The sequence below is a fragment of the Schistocerca nitens genome, chromosome 4 (genome assembly GCF_023898315.1).
Source record: "Schistocerca nitens isolate TAMUIC-IGC-003100 chromosome 4, iqSchNite1.1, whole genome shotgun sequence".
NCBI lineage: Eukaryota > Metazoa > Arthropoda > Insecta > Orthoptera > Acrididae > Schistocerca > Schistocerca nitens.
Window position 1 is genome coordinate 942,840,443 of NC_064617.1, and position 18,169 is coordinate 942,858,611.

The 18,169-nt window shown below is 44.9% G+C and overlaps 1 protein-coding gene across 1 annotated transcript; it reads left to right on the plus strand.

The window, feature by feature from the left end:
- The first annotated feature begins 917 nt into the window (after positions 1-917).
- Positions 918-15,412, plus strand: LOC126253581 (cuticle protein 18.7-like). Its single transcript, XM_049955008.1, has 3 exons — positions 918-1,073; positions 9,282-9,788; positions 14,985-15,412. The coding sequence occupies exons 1-3, from the start codon at positions 1,062-1,064 to the stop codon at positions 15,246-15,248; spliced, it is 783 nt and encodes a 260-aa protein (XP_049810965.1). The 5' UTR covers positions 918-1,061; the 3' UTR covers positions 15,249-15,412.
- Positions 15,413-18,169: the final 2,757 nt, after the last annotated feature.

The window sequence follows — 18,169 nt, forward strand, 5'->3', positions numbered from 1 at the left end:
AAAAGCGCGTAGCGTTGCGGAGTTGGAGGTGAGCCGCCAGCAGTGGTGGATGTGTGGAGACAGATGGCAGAATTTTAAGAGCGGACGATCTGGACGTGTGTGCGCCAGAAAGAGTAAATTTGTAATACTGCATATCATGAACTGATATATATATATATATATTATGACTTTTGAACACTATTAATGTAAATACATTGTTTGTTCTCTATCAAAATCTTTCATTTGCTAACTATGCCTATCAGTAGTTAATGCCTTCAGTAGTTTGAATCTTTTATTTAGCTGGCAGTAGTGGCGCTCGCTGTATTGCAGTAGTTTGAGTAACGAAGATTTTTGTGAGGTAAGTCGTTCATGAAAGGTATAGGTTACTGTTAGTCAGGGCCATTCTTTTGTAGGGATTTCTGAAAGTCAGATTGCGTTGCGCTAAAAATATTGAGTGTCAGTTTAAGCACAGTCATTTATAATTTTTCTAAGGGGACGTTCCAAGTGATCCGCGCATTTTCCAGTCACCTGGAACACAAAATTCCTCTAGCGAGCTTTGGTAGACTGCTGCTGCTCCTGCTGGCGGTGGCTTTTCGTAGTTATTACGATCTCCTTCCTTATACAGCTGAATTACTTGATATGTTGTCCAGGAGTAGTGCTTTATCTTTGTTCTCCAGTAAGTTTTACTATTCGGAGCTTCAGAAACGCCGAGTACACCTGCCTACTCCAAGGTGCTCGGCATACCGTGCGTGAAGGACAGCAGTGCCCAATTCCGATGATGGGAAGAGAGCCGCGGAGTGACCTTGGCTCCGGAGTTACGCAACAGGTGGACCGCGGCCACGCCGCCGCCGGAGGCTGCGGAGCTTCCAGCGGGCCCGGGCCGGTCCAGCTGCGGATGGGCGGCGGGGCGGCTGGAGCTGGAGGCGGCCGGCGCGAGGACGACCCGCCCGGCCGGCCCTGGCTCCAACGGTGACGCGACGCCCGTGAAGCGATGGACGCGCCCCGCCGCTATATAAAGCCCGGCCCGCGACCGCGTCCACACGCACAGCCGGCAGTTCTCTCTGACCGCATCCGCAGCAGACATGAAGGCCCTGGTGAGTACCCGCTGCAAGCTCTCCATCCCACACCCAGCTTCCCCACACTCTACCTAAACTCTCCCATCTTCTTCCACTGGCCAACGTTTCTCGGCTGCATTCAGCATTCAGTACTATGTGCTACAATTGTCACACTTAATCCGCAAAACTTCAATTCTCTTTTTCTCCCCTTCTTACTATTCTTACTTCATTCCTACTACACTGTTCATTTGCCACCGTAACTTCTTAGTTTTAAGTAATGTTCTCTGGTGATATCTTTTGCAGTGATTCGTGACGTTTTTCTGTCAGTTTTCATCTCCACAGATGCTGTTTTCCTTTCTCATTTCCTGCATACTCCGTTACTGCACTTCCTCCCTACAATCTGTCAAGGTTTTTGACCACATTTATATTTACTATTCAGTAGTATATGCTGATTTCATGACTAATCCCTCAATTTCGATGTTCCCTTATCTTCTCAATCTTCATCATCATCATCATCATCATCTTCCTCTTCCTTCTTTCCCATAACACTGTTCTACTGTCATCACAACTCGTTCGTTTTTGGTAATATTCACTGCTTTCATCTCGTGCAGCAGTCATTGAATTTTTTCCTGTCGATTTATTCATTCTCATCCTACTACTGCTCTTCTTTCTCCATTTCTTTGTGCTACTTTGACAATATTTCAATTTTTCGATTGCAGTCTACATTTAGTATGTGCTGACACCATGTTCATACAAATCCTCCGAATTTGCTGTTCCTTTTTCCTCCATTTCTTGTTCTTCTTCCTCTTTCTTCATTCCCCTTACATTCCTCTTTTGTCATAACTAGTTCGATAATTTTTGCTGCTGTTGTTCATTTGTAGTAATTCGTGATTTTCTTATCGATTTCCATCTTCACTTTCTGCTTCTGGTGTTTCTATGGTCCTCTGCCTGAGTTTTCACGTGTGATGTTATCAATTGCATAGAAGCATTCACTTTTTACTAACATACACATAATCCATAATTGTTCCATCCATAGCCGTCTATCTTCGTGTGAAAAGTGATTAATTCAAGTTGTCTGGCATAAGTTCCAGCCAGAACAACACCTGTACTCCAGTCTGTTATCATACGTACGTCTCATTCACTATTTTAATCACTTTTTCGTTCTGCTGCTTATTCCGATAAATTTAGACGTAAAACAACGTATTTTCATGGTCTTTCTGTTTATGTTTCTTCTTCCTTGTTTTCCGCTCTTATAACTTCATCTGCTTTGTGCACGCAACTTGTATACAATACATGTGCTCCTCCTGTTTTCCATGCTTTCGGCTCTCACATCCTCTGAATATTTTCTCCTCCTCTTTAGAGCTTATTTGACCTAAAAGGGCATTCTTTACTACTTCCTACATACTTCATAGTTTTCTTCACTTGCAATTTAACATCAAGTACCAAGTTTTGGCGTCTTGTGTTACTAAAACAGTTTCCTTTCGACATAGCTTCGAACAAGCGAAATAAAGACTACTACCGTACCCAAGCTTCAAGTGAATATCACCAGGCATCTTCTGTTTGACTTAACATCGGAAAGTATTTTAAGCCCTTTTGGTCACTGAGCGGGGCACTTAGCTAAGTGAAATTTGCAAAATAATTCAGTCACACAATATGTTAAAGAAAGACTTGCACAGAAAAGAGTACTCTTTCACATATTTATGTATAATTTCTAATATCTGTTTCTCACATATTCTGTTATTGTGTAGCACTGCTGAGTGCATAAGGGAACTACGTTGTAATTTGTCTAAATAAAAGGGGAAGTTCGTACACAAATTGATCTTATGGTTATCATTCTTCACTCAAAACTTGGACTAGCAGGCATTCTAGAGACGGGGCAGCCGTCTCCGTTCTAGACTGGAACGATACGTATAAGCATTAGGGTTTTCTAGTGATAATATTTCAAAAAATGTTTACTACTAGTTTTATATTATGTATGAGAGGATTTTAGCTGAACAACAACATTGACGATAACGAGCGACCATCTCTCAGAGATTTACGGAGCACAGATATAAATGGCCGGCCGAAGTGGCCGTGCGGTTAAAGGCGCTGCAGTCTGGAACCGCGAGACCGCTACGGTCGCAGGTTCGAATCCTGCCTCGGGCATGGGTGTTTGTGATGTCCTTAGGTTAGTTAGGTTTAACTAGTTCTAAGTTCTAGGGGACTAATGACCACAGCAGTTGAGTCCCATAGTGCTCAGAGCCATTTGAACCATTTGAACAGATATAAATGTCCTCAAAAGTTGATGCTTCCCCTTTCCATGAAATACTGTCAGTGATTTCCTGTCATCATCAGCGGATATGATACTTCAAACGATTGCAGGTGTATTGGTGCCACTCATTGTAGCTCTTGGTGTAGTGTTTATTATGCCGCGATCGGTCCGGCTGACGACATCATTCACAACGCTAAAGTCCAATGCACTGTTCCTCTTTATACCTTCATTCCAAAGACCCACGAAATTACTGACCCAATATGGGCACATTTCATTTTATAAAGGAAAGTTATCATCGATTTATTTAACGTTTGGCCTTTACCTCTCTTAGCGAGTTGTAGCAATTATTTTGAGGTGTTTATAAATAACCATGTAAAATCAGAATCATGTCCGTAAATTTTGGTAGAATTGGTAGATCCGCTGCCAGGACGTAGAAGAAATATTTGCCTGATCCGAATTGGCTCGTCAGACAGGACGTGGCACAAACCTCAAATAAGTTCCATCTGCCGTTAATTCATGCAAAACGTTAATTTATATAAAACGTGCATCAATAACTTACAGAGTTGTGTAATAGCGATACTGAGTGTCTTATGCCTGTCATTCCGCCACAGTTCCGCAGCAGTGAACTTCAAACAACACACACCAAGATATGTAATGATGCACCTGACTCTTGAAACTCAGAAATATTACCTCATTACCTCACTCACTCGGGTAATTAATGAAGAGTAGATATAATTAATCAGAAATGAGTGAGAATTTGTAAGGTTCCAGTTCTGTAAAATCTGTAAAATGTATATCTGCAAACATCAAGAATCATCAAAAATTTAAGTCCTCGAAAACGGAGAGCGGTTCAGTAACAAGAACGTGTGTGCCAAGTTAAATGTACGTGTCTTCAACATCGGACCATCCTTGCAGATTGAAAATTGTGCAATTACTTATCTACAAATAACTAGTATGAACAATACACTATCGCTTTAAAGGCACAAGAATGTCGCATATGGATATGCACAGTCTGGCAACCAATCTACCTGACACAAACAGTCAAAAACTGAGACATGAAGTCAGATTTTTCTCTTCTGTTGGAAATACTCTTGCTACGGAAGTACCTCATGAAACCTCGCTGACTCCTCTCAGGTTCAAGTTTCTAATTTTTGTGCATGCCAGAGAGGCATCTCCCACAATTGCTGCAAGCCAAAGAAAGAGCATTTCTCTAACGATCTTAAGCAGTTTCCAGAAGCTGATTTCATAATGAGCAGAGCAGAGCAGAGGAATATAACTTCCAATAATCGCCTGTAATTAAAGTATCATGCCAATATTGTGCAATAGTCCAGAGCGCTTTGATCCACCAAATGCGTTTCTATTGTAGAACGAAGAGCCGCGCGGTGGATTACGTATCTAAAGCGCCATGCGTTATCAATCTTTGTTAGCTACCTGTGGGTGATTATGATAAGCACATAGAACAAAATCTCACTCATCCCCACTAATACAGTTAAACACTCTATAGCCTTGATAACAGCTTCAATTTGCCTAGAAAGTCCACAAGAGGGGCTTAAAGTAGCTGAAACCATTCATAGATTATTGGACCCCTTACTATCAAATGTAGACTGGCAATGGCAAGGAAAGCGTTTCTGAACAAGAGAAATTTGTTAACACCGAGTATTGATTTAGGTGTCAGGAAGTCGTTTCTGAAAGTATTCGTATGGAGCGTAGCCATGTATGGATGTGAAACATGGACGATAACTAGTTTGGACAAGAAGAGAATAGAAGCTTTCGAAATGTGGTGCTACAGAAGAATGCTGAAGATTAGATGGGTAGATCATATAACTAATGAGGAGGTATTGAATAGGATTGGGGAGAAGAGAAGTTTGTGGCACAACTTGACTATACGAAGGGGTCGATTGGTAGCACATGTTCTGAGGCATCAAGGGATCACCAATTTAGCATTGGAGGGCAGCGTAGAGAGTGAAAATCGTAGAGGGAGACCAAGAGATGAAATCACTAAACAGATTGAGAAGGATGTAGGTTGCAGTAGGTACTGGGAGATGAAGAAGCTTGCACAGGATAGAGTAGCATGGAGAGCTGCATCAAACCAGTCTCAGGACTGAAGACCACAACAACAACTATGTTTCTTCCGCTGCTCTAATTAGTACCAAATATTATTTATAGTTTATTCTTGGGTGATTTACTAGACCAAACGAGCTAAAAGGGGACTCCTGATTGTACGTCAAACCATAAATGTTTACGCCCAGCCGGTGGACAAGGCTGTTGTGATCTTGGAAGATGGGACTCTCCACAGCTTACCATAAACATGTAAAAGAAAGGAAACACTTTGTCACCGAAATTGTTGAAATAAACAAGCTTGTTCATGTTTACAGTCACCTGTATGAGTAGGCCCAAATCATGATACTAAAAACACCTGCCGTCTGGTTACCCTGCATATACTGTGGACTAAAGGCCTTAATTGGCTGTCAATGCGCTAGACCCATTGCATCACTTTTAAAGAGGCGAAAGTGTGACTTGTCACAGATCAATACCTCCTCCAGTTGGTTATTGTCCAGTTTTTGTGTTGTTTGGTCAGTTTAAGACAAGTAGCTTTGCTATCAAGGGTCCACGCAAAAGTCCACTGCAATCAGTTTTCACCGGCCGCGGTGACCGAGCGGTTCTAGGCGCTTCAGTCCGGAACCGCGCGACTGCTACGGTCGCAGGTTCGAATCCTGCCTCGGGTGTGGATGTGTATGATGTCCTTAGGTTAGTTAGGTTTAAGTAGTTCTACGTTTTAGGGGACTGATAACGTCAGATGTTAAGTCCAAGAGCCATTTGGACCACTCAGTTTTCTACTCAGTGTTTGCTGTGAAACTCTTTGAGATACACGTTCATTCACTGATACGAGCAGTTCCTGTCATATTTGAAACTGACTGTCACTGACAAGGTGCGCCACTTGTCTCCGGTCCCTGTCGGTTACGTTGACCAATGTTGTTATCTCTTACTACTAGACTACAAGTGGTACACCATTCCATGTACATACGATGGGCAATGCGAGGTGATAAACCGACAAATCGGGTAACTTTATTCATGATGTGGTCGTGGGATGTTCCAAACACGATAGCTCCTCCTTGCCATTCTGTCACGTCTCCACATAGTCCAATTTTTCTGCCCTGATTCCATACCACCACCTGCTACGTAAAAAACATTTCAAAATGTAATGGGGGTGCCAGAATGGCTGGCGCGGTCCGGTACCCCATTACAGATGGAGATGCTGTTGGGTGTCGATTAGTCAGGCGGCAGTTCATGTATCAGGTGTATCTGCGACAGCAAGTCAACAAAACTTAATAAAATCAATGATTTTATACTGAGAGATTCAAAAGTTATAGTTTTACCTGACGGTGGTTTACGTCCCAAAGATGCAGACTCGACTCGATCGGGGGAAGACGCCCAGATTAGCACGTGGCCTCATGTAACAGCCGGAGCGCGGCGTAGTCCTGTCCAGCATCTGAGCATCTGAGACGAAATTACATCCGGCGGAGTAGTGCAACGTCAGGCACTCAGTCTGGTGGGCAGAACGCTGCTATGACACACTCCGCAGTCGGTCAACTTGACTGGAGTGGCTGCACGACTCAGTGCAGAAAGCAGTCGAGCACGCAGAGTTGAAACAACGAAACTAGCATAGCGTTCAGTGACCTTGTCTTGCAGAGCAAGCCTACAGTAGTAGAGCGTGCCCGCGCAAGACAAGCCATTCAGGCTGAGGCGCGAACCTTGGACACCCAGGAAGGGACCCTGATATAGGTAGGCAAGCAGATGATCCCCGAACTCGAAGCTACGAGTCAATTGCTGGTGCCAGTAATTCCTCAGCTAGCGAAGGCAGCATGTAGTAGTTTTTGCAATACGACCCATTTCTAGTCGATGATGGCTGGCTGCAGTCGGTGACACACATTAAGAGTTGAAATGGGCAGTATTTATGGTCGCTTTGTGCACTACGATTTTACTAAACCATCAGTAATCGTCACATACATTACGGAAGTAGTCGGGTGCCAGGCTTGGAAGTGTAGAGATCAAGATCGCTGTAGCTACACCTGCTTCCAAGTTTCCGCAATGTCAGCAGTGAAACTTCCTGGCAGATTAAAACTGTGTGCCCGACCGAGACTCGAACACGGGACCTTTGCCTTTCGCGGGCAAAGGTCCCGAGTTCGAGTCTCGGTCGGGCACACAGTTTTAATCTGCCAGGAAGTTTCATATCAGCGCACACTCCGCTGCAGAGTGAAAATCTCATTCTGGAATGTCAGCAGTGTTACCATCCCAGCAGCGATTCTTGCTGGGCTGGCTGAGTCATGTAGAGCTCCATTCGATAGTCCGCCCTGGTAGCTTCCGCCTTATTCCCTTTGTTTCTTGCATCAACATGTTGCGAATATTTTCTGCGACCCGACAAGTGACAGAAGCGGTGACGCAACAATTGTCAAAGACTTGGTCAACATTGGAAAGTGGCATACGGTATCAGTACCACTCAATCTACAGCGATCTGGGGATGACTAATACACTACTGGCCATTAAAACTGCTACATCACGAAGATGACGTGCTACAGACGCGAAATTTAACCGACAGGAAGGAGATGCTGTGATACGCAAATGATTAGCTTTTCAAAACATTCACAGAAGGCTGGCGCCGGTGGCGACATCTACAACGTGCTGACATGAGGAAAGTTTCCAACCGATTTCTCATACACAAACAGCAGTTGACCGGCGTTGCCGGGTGAAACGTTGTTGTGATGCCTCGTGTAAGGAGGAAAAATGCGTACCATCACGTTTCCGACTTTGATAAAGGTCGGATTGTAGCCTATCGCGATTGCGATTAACCGTACCGCGACATTGCTGCTCACGTTGGTCGAGATCCAATGATTGATAGCAGAATATGCAATCAACGGGTTCAGGAGGGTAATACGGAACGCGGTACTGGATCCCAACGGCTTTGTATCACTAGCAGTCGAGATGACAGGCATCTTATCCGCACGACTGTAGCGGATCGTGCAGCCACGTCTCGATCCCTGAGTCAACAGATGGGGACGTTTGCAAAACAACAACCATCTGCACGAACAGTTAGACGACGTTTGCAGCAGCATGGACTACCAGCTCGGAGACCATGGCTTCGGTTACCCTTGACGCTGTATCACAGACAGGAGCGCCTTCGCCGGTGTACTCAACGACGAACCTGGGTGCACGAATGTCAAATCGTTATTTTTTCGGATGAATCCAGGTTCTGTTTACAGCATCATGATGGTCGCATCCGTGTTTGGCGACATCGCGGTGAACGCACATTCTAAGCGTGTATTCGTCATCGCCATAGTGACGTATCACCCGGCGTGATGGTATGGGGTGTCATTATTTACACGTCTCGGTCACCTCTTGTTCGCACTGACGGCACTTTGAACAGTGGACGTTACATTTCAGATGAGATGTGTTACGACCCGTGGCTCTACCCTTCATTCGATCCCTGCGAAACCCTACATTTCAGCAAGATAATGCACAACCGCATATTGCAGGTCCCGTACGGGCCTTTCTGGATTCAGAAATCGTTCGACTGCTGCCCTGGCCAGCACATTCTCCAGATCTCTTATAAATTGAAAATGTTTCGTCAATGGTGGCCGAGCAACCGGCTCGTCACAATGCGCCAGTCACTACTCTTGATGAACTGTGGTATCGTGTTGAAGCTGCATGAGGCACCTGTACACGCCATCCAAGCTGTGTTTGACTCAATGCTCAGGCGTATCAAGGCCGCTATTACGGCCAGAGGTGGTTGTTCTGGGTACTGATTTCTCAGGATCTATGCATCCAAATGGCGCGAAAATGTAATCACATGTCAGTTCTAATATAAGATATTTGTCCGATGAATACCCGTTTATCATCTGCGTTTCTTTTTGGTGCAGCCGTAGTGCATTTTGCCTGGTGAGCTTTAGCTTTGAAAAGTTTACGCAGTGGGTGTTTACCTGTAGGTGTGTGCCTTCCAGTTGATCCTGAGCTCCGTTGTGGCGATGGCGCTGGCCAAGCCCGGCTACCTGGGCCTGGGCTACCACCACGCCTACCTGGGGGCGCCGCTGGTGGTGGGCGACGCGCCCGACGTGGCCGCAGCCAAGGCGGCGCACCTCAGCATCCAGGCGGCGGAGGCGGCGCGCAACACGCTGGGCGTGCCCGCGGCGTCCGTGGTGCCCGCCGACGAGCCGCACGTCGCCGTCGCCAAGGCGGCGCACCTGGCCACGCAGGCGGCCGAGGCGGCGCGCAACTCCCTGGGCGTGCCCGTGGTGCCCGCGCCCATCACTGCCGACGCGCCCGACGTGGCCGCCGCCAAGGCCGCGCACCTCAGCATCCAGGCCGCCGAGGCGGCGCGCAACACGCTCGGCCTCCCCGCCGTCGCCGCCCCCGCAGTCGTCGCCGCCCGCGGCTACTACGGCTACCCCGTCGGCGGGTACGCCAACATCGTCATCGGACCCCAAGGTGTCCCCCTGGACACTCCTGAGGTTTGTGCCGCAACTACTGCTCCTTTCCATGACAACGCGTGCATATAGTCAGGGTGTTCCGCAATTCGTGTTATACACTCCTAGATACTTCAGAGGGGACTTACCAGGTCTACCGGTATGAAATGAGCGTTTTTTGTGAAATTAAAACACTAATTTTGAATTGAAAAGTAAAAACATTTTATTCAAAGTACTGAGCATTGCTTTCTATACATTTTGACCATGTTTTTGGCAATTTGTGGACACCACGCGTATAGAAATGTTCGTGTTTCGAAGCAAACCAATCAGACACCCAATTTTCGACTTCTTCGTAGGGATCGAAGTGTTCCTCAGCCAATGCGTGTCCCATTGATGAAAAAAATGGTAGTCGGAAGGGGCCAAGTCTGGTGAATACGGAGGGTGGTGTAGCAGCTCCCAGCCAAGTGTTTTGATTGTATCCTAAACCAGTTTTGCTTTGTGTGCAGGTGCATTGTCGTGTAAAAAAAATACTTTGCCATGTCTTCTGGCATAGTTCAAATTGACCATTTGTTGTCTGTAGTGATTAGTATTCACAGTTTCACCAGGTTTTAGAAACTCATGATACACCACACCTTTCTGATCCCACCAAACACAGAGCATTGTCTTCTTGCCGAGTCGATCTGGTTTTGCAGTCGATGTTGATGGTTGTCGCGGATTAACCCATGATTTTTCCCGTTTAGGATTCTTAAAATAAATCCATTTTTCATCGCCAGTAACAATTCGATGCCAAATCGATTTTCTTTCATCTCTTTGAAGCAAACTTTGACAAATGTTTTTTCGGTTTTCCATCTGCCTTTCATTCAGTTCATATGGCACCCATTTTCCACACTTTTGGATCTTTCCCATAGCTTTCAAACGGTCAGAAATTGTTTGTTGTTCAACATTTAGCATTGCTGCCATTTGCTTCTGACTGAAAGTATCATCTTCATCCAATATTGCTTGCAATTCGGTGTCTTCGAACTTTTTTGGTGGTCTTGCACGTTCTTCATTTCTTACATCAAAATCATTATTTCTGAACCATTGAAACCATCTTTTGCATGTTGCTTCTGATAGACCATGATCACCATATGCCTCGACAAGCATTCGATGTGACTCTGCAACGCTTTTTTTCAAATGAAAACAAAAAATTAACGCCTTCCGCAAATCATCACTTTCTGGTACAAAATTCGACATTGTTAACACGATGAAAACCTATGATGTTCTTTTTCCATGACTTGATGCATACTAAATATGTTTGACAAATTTCATACCAACCAAACGAAAAAAATTAAGGCTCGTTCACAACAAATGTTCCCTATCGACACATTTGTACGTTAACTCTCATTTCATACCGGTACACCTGGTAGTAGATACAATTTTGCATAGGCAACAATGTCAGGAAACGTCTTCCAACGACGTCACAGTGCGTCAACTTTATAGACTCCGGCACCTGTAAATGTATGTATATATAGCGTGATTCCGTGATGATGTTACAAATCGTGCCAGGATGATGGAGAAGGATAAATGCATCAATTTGAGGTATGGGTCCCTGTACCGGAAACAAACGAGTCGAAAGTTACAAGCGAAAATCATTCTGATACCTCTGATAATTGGGGTTAGGTTGTTAATGGGAGGAGACGAGACAGTGAGGTCATCGTTCTCATTGGTTTAGGGAAGGACGGGGAGCAAGTCGGCCATGCCATTTCAAAGGAACCATCCCGGCATTTGCCTCGAGCGATTTAGGGAAATCACGGGAAACCTAAATCAGGACGGCCGGACGCGGGATTGAACCGTCGACCTCCCGATTGCGAATCCAGTGTGCTAGGTACTGCGCCTCCTCGCTCGCTCCTCTGACAGTGGAATACATCTACCGACACTGTTATTGTTAAGACTGTAGGGTATGTCATTTTCAGAGATGGTAGAAACGACAAAAACAGGAAAAAAACGTTTAGTAAACTTGGACTCTGAAATGCATTCCTTAAGAGCTATGAGCACTTGTTCACTAGAGAAGATGTGTTTCACGGTGGCGAAGCTGAACAAGTGGCCATGGCTCCTCAGCTATGCATTTTAGAGCCCATGTTTACTCAGCATTGTTTTTCCTTATTTTGGTCCATACTACCACCTCTGAAAGTTCCTACCCTATAGTCTTCGCAATAGTAGTGTTAGTACATGTATTCCACTGTCAGTGGTAACAGAGCGGTTTTCGTTTATGACTTTCTAGTCGTTCGTTTCCGGTACAGGGATCCTTGTCTCAAATTGATAAATTTATCGTCCTCCATCATTTTTGTAACATTATCACGGAACTACCCTGTATATACAGTATAAACATCCACAGGCACTGGCGCCTATGATTTTGACGCTCTGTAACATCGTTGTATGACGTTTCCGGACTTTGATTGACCTATTAAGTCCCCTGTACAAACTTTACAAGCGTGTAACATAAATTTTACAAAACGCTTACTGCGTCAAACCCTGGACATACAAATCCTAACTCTGAACATTGTCTAACAAAAACCAATTTGAAATAATTATATATATTCTCTCAATTACGTGCTAAAGTTTGGTCAGGGGCAGCGACCTACCTTAACGCTGTCACCACACGTCTGCTTCCTCTGGGAACCTACCTGCCACCTACTGCGCGTGCCCACCTCTCTTAACCATCAAAGATCCTCCTACTCAAAGATATTATACACCTTGCGGTTGGCAACTACCGACTATTTTCTGGAGCTACCCTGATCAGACCTTAGCACATACCTTTCAATGTCATAAAAAACTATGTAACGTATCCCGAACTTAGTGATACAGGTTGAATTGTACCCAGACAGGGTGTATACATGGACAAGGAAAAAAAAATTCCCGGATTTTTCCCGGATTTCCCGGTTGAAAAGACACTTTCTCCCGGGTGAAAATACATTTTTTCCGTGTTAAATGACAGTGTACTTTTCCTGGGCACTGTGCAACTTATCAATCCTTAGAATGTTTATGGTTTTCTATACAGACGTAGAATTTGCCGGCACTTTAGAAAACGAAACCCAAGGGGGAAAAAACACATTTTGGAAAGATCTTTGATGTGCAGCAACATGTACGCTGAATTTCTTCGTTTTACGGAAGTATAAATTCGAATTCTACCAAACACTGCATGTTACTTTCCGAAGCAATGAAATCGAGATTGCGACGCGCTTTTGTAAGCCAGTCATAGCTCATATCACGTGATCTCGGCAGCTGATGACAGCACAGGACACGTAGTGTAGTCAACCAATAGCAAGATCACTCTTAAGTAGCGCGAACACACAAAAAGAAAAGTTAATGGTTTAAATTAATATACATAGTTTTACTAGAAGGAAAACAAAGCTTTCACAAATAATATTGGTCTCGAAGATTAATAAGCTGCACGAGAAGCTAAGCTTCCACATATAATGCTGATCATCTTGCGCGTGTTACACTTCAAGATACATCACAGAAATGTGCCAGTAAAATTTTTAATAACGACGTAAATGTCTGATCTTCTGCGCTCGAAATTCTTCTAGATGGTCGTCCTCAAAGAGCTGATTTTTAAATGAGAGTCAAACGCTCTGTGATTTAAGAAATTCATCGTACAATCTCGCACATAGTTCATCTTGCGTAAAAGGAAATTTACTTTGAAAGTAACACTTTTCAAACCACCATTCGCAATATTTTCCCGTGACCTGTTAGAAATTGGTTCGTTTCAGCAGTTTCCAGGGAGCGCCTGATAACAGGCGTCACTGCGCCTGCACAGCTACGATGACACAGGAAGCCCGCATGTTCGTAGGTGTAAAATATTAAAAGATCTCGCATTATGTCATAAAAGAAACAAGACGTCAAAGGATACTTCAGGAGCATCGGAATTTCGTGAACTATACTAAAATGCATAATTCGGCTTAAAGTGCACAATCGTATGTCCAGATTCGGATGTAAATTTTCTTGAGTACCAGTACCGTATTATCTCATGTTTGGTTCTTTGTTATAGCATAATACCATGCGAGCTAGAAGATGGGAAAAGGGCACTTTAAATGCAGCGAACAGTTGAAACTAGCCAACAGTGTGAAATTAAACACTTCGTTTCAAATAAATTAAATCAGCGCAAAACATTAATAAAAGCCAAATCTCTTTAGCAAAACGACAAAAATAACTTTATTGTTCTGCAAGGTGATTAATGCTTGACTGTCAGAAAGGTGGAAATAAAACCTGAAACTAACAACATATTTCAGCCTTCCGTAACTATGTGAACGTATTTTAATTCATTTGGTAGCTCCTGGCCACAGAAATCCGTTTTATTTTGATTTAACGTGAGAGCAGTAAACGAAGAGGAAAGAGCAAAATCACTAAACATAAACACAGGTCACGTGGAGACTACCCACCTCCCCACAGCAACTCAGACTGCTTTGTACATCAGCCCTGGATCTACGATATTTACGAACCGGAGCAATTTGTATAGTGGCGCCCAGCCACACATCTATAGTCAGAAGTGGGAGAAGGTACTACGCATAAGCGACTCAACTGCGCATGCGCAAGAGCCCGCCCGCAACTGCTCAAATGAATCAAATGTAAACAGCTATCATGTCATGCTCATCGGAGGCAATTTGTTGTTAGGAAGCACTGCATATTCTTCCTAAAGCCTTTGAGACACTTTGGTTGGCAGGCGCTTGTATGTGCACTGTGTTTTGTCGTTGTTTATGGCGCATTTCCTCTGCGACTTACTTTATTTTCGTTTTTTTTTTCTCTCGTTCATGTTTTCTGCTGCAGCATTATTCTAAAGAAGCGGGATACAGTAATGTCCTTCGTTAGAGTATTGTTTCTTAGCAGTCAAAATCACAAAAATTTAATCTGGTACCAAAAACAAGGAAAAGTTCCCGGAATTCTAAAAAAATCCCGGGTTTTTCGCGGTTTTCTCCCTGACGAAAAAATTGCCGGGTATTACCCGGATCTTCCGGATGTCCCAGGTCGTATACACCGTGCCAGAAAAACAGCTTCGGAACAATATGCTTTAGTTCAAAGCAAGGCTAATCGACGGCAGGAAAAGAAATGGACCTAACACGGAACCTTGAGGAACGCACATGTTAGAGTATTCCAGTGGGACGCCACCTGCACGGGCAGATTAAAGTGGCGGGCTAGGCAGACCACGTGTGACGGCGCAGTTGCTCGTTCCTTTGTGTTTTGGACTGCAGCGAGTTGTCTGCGCAGGTGGCTGCCGCCAAGGCCGCCAACGCCGTGGCGCACGCCGAGGCCGCCGCCCGCGCCGCCGCCTCCCCCGTGGACCCTGCGTCCGGGCTGCCCGTGGCCGCCTACTACGCCTACGCGGCCGGCGTGCCCGCCGCCTACCGCGTGCACTACGACGGCACCCTGCTCACCCCCGAGGGCGTGCCCGTTGACACCCCCGCCGTGGCCGCCGGCAAGGTCGCCGACGCCGTCGCCCACCTGCAGGCCAAGGCCGCGCTCCTCGGCTGAGCCGGCAACCCCGACCACAGCTCTGACGACGACCGCCGCCTACGCCAACGCCACTAGTCCTCTACACTACTTCTGGAACTCTGCCCTTTAACAGATATCCGTAATTTATGTACAAATCCTCCTTTTTGCAAATAAAATCAGTTGCAAGTGTGTTTTTATAAATATTTCCAATCTTTTTATATTTGCTCTAAACCACAGAGAATCAGCTCCTATAACTACTACAGTGCCTCATTCCTCTCCTAATGTATTTCCTTACTTCGTACCACGAATGACTTAACCCCCTCAGTTAGCGTTAGGAGCAGTCTAACGTCCAAGTCACACAAGCGCCCACTTGGGGCGCCTAATTAATTTTTTTTTATTTATCTACCCATGTCTGTTGAAGTATATACCCCATCTTCAGGCCACGAGTGGCCTACCGGCTGCAGTCTGGAACCGCGAGACCGCTACGGTTGCAGGTTCGAATCCTGCCTCGTGCATGGATGTGTGTGATGTCCTTAGGTTAGTTAGGTTTAACTAGTTCTAAGTTCTAGGGGACTAATGACCTCAGAAGTTGAGTCCCATAGTGCTCAGAGCCATTTGAACCATTTTTGGCCTACCGGAACAATCCGACCGCCGTGTCATCCTCAGTGGAAGATGCGGATAAGAGAGGCATGGGGTCAGCACACTGCTCTCCCAGTCGTTATGGTGGTATTCTTGACCGAAGCCGCTACTGTTCGGTCGAGTAGCTCCTCAATTGGCATTACAAGGATGAGTGCACCCCGAAAAATGGCAACAGCGCATTGCGGCCTGGATGGTCACCCATCCAAGTGCCGACCACGCCCGACAGCGCTTAACTTCGGTGATCTCACGTGAACTGGTGGATCCACTGCGGCAAGGCCATTCTCCTGAAGTTTATACTGCAAGAATGTTTTTATTATGTTGGGGAATACAAGGGTGTTATGTCAATTGTAAAATCACAACTGGGTTTCACAACAAGTGTTGTATATGTGTGAATGTTATTTTCAGGGGTTACAACATTTTTAAATTCTGACACTCTCATATTTGATTCTTATACTAATTCTTATTGTTATGTATCATTTATGTTTATTATTCGAGAAGATTTGGTGCATTCTCTGGGATGACACCGTTTCGAAACAGGGAAATTCTTCAGAACACAACGAGTATCTCGCGAAGGCAAATTTTCCACAGCAACTTTTCTTCGTATGAATCTCACTCGGGAAAGAACCGTTATTAACATTCAAATGATTCAAATGGCTCTAAGCACTATTGAAACTTAACATCTGAGGTCATCAGTTCCGTATACTTAGAACTACTTAAACCTAACTAACCTAAGGACATCACACACATCCATGCACGAGGCAGGATTCGAAACTGCAACCATAGCAGCAGCGCGGTTCTGGACTGTAGCGCCTAGAACCGCTCGGCCACCACGGCCGGCTCGCCACCTGGGTCTGCCAGATGTGTTTATTATGTATGGAAGTGAAAGATGGACGATAAATAGTTTGGACACGAAGAGAATAGAAGCTTTCGAAATCTGGTGCTACAGAAGAATGCTGAAGATTGTATGGTTAGATCACATAACTAATGAGGAGGTATTGAATAGAATAGGGGAGAAGAGAAGTTTGTGGCACAACTTGACTAGAAGAAGAAATCGGTTGGTAGGACATGTTCTGAGACATGAAGGGATCACCAATTTAATATTGGAGGGCAGCGTGGAGGGCAAAAATCGTAGACGTAGACCAATAGGTGAATACACTAAGCAGATTGAGAAGGATGTAGGTTGCAGTAGGTACTGGAAGATGAAGAAGCTGGCACAGGATAGAGTAGCGTGGAGAGCTGCATCAAACCAGTCTCTGGACTGAAGACCAAAACAACAATCCATCTCTGTTGAAGTTTATACTACACGAATCGTATTATGTTGGGGAATACAGGGGTGTTATGTTAACTGTGAAATCACAACTGGATTTCACAAGTGTCATACATTCTTTACGTAATATATGTGCGTATGGTATCTTCAGGGGTTACAATCTTTTTACATTCTCATATTCTTACACTTTATTATTATACCATTTCTTCATTCTTACATTTTATTCTTATATTTATTCTTCAAGAATATTCGGTGCATTCTTCTGGATGACACCGATTCGAAACCCAGACGTTCTGAACACCACAAGCATCGCGCGAAGACAGGTTTTCTACTGCAACAGTTCTTGGTCTGAATATCACTCGCGAAAGTACCGTCGTTAACATTGCTGAATATTTCACGTGTTGGCAAGAATTTCGCGGCAAGCCGCACATAAAGGAAAAGAGTCGTGTAGCGATCTTCTACAGACATGGGTAGATAAATGAAAAACAAAAATAAAAATTATAATCGAGTTTTGAATATAGGGTGCAAAACTGTGAGCCGCGACGCTAACCAGTGTGGCACTGCCCCAGGCGGATTAATCTGTCACTAAATGGTTCAAATGGCTCTGAGCACTATTGAAACTTAACATCTGAGGTCATCAGTTCCCTATACTTAGAACTACTTAAACCTAACTAACCTAAGGACATCACACACATCCATGCCCGAGGCAGGATTCGAACCTGCGACCGTAGCAGTCGCACGGTTCCGGACTGCGCGCCTAGAACCGCGAGACCACCGCGGCCGGCTCTGTCACTAAAGGTCAAGTATCTACGGAAAAGCCGAGACATTTGTTCGCTTGTTTAGACCACTCTCACGGTAAGTGAAATTTCTGGGGAATCATGTTATGGCACTTACCCTGTTCCTCATGAGAGGAGCGCCAGAGGCGCCACAACTGTAAGGTTTTTGCACAAGACGTACCACAGTAGAGCTCACTAGGGGCACAAAGCTGGGAAGACTTTTACACAGTGCGTATCAAAATTAGTAACGAAAACTCACACGGGTGAAAACGTATGAA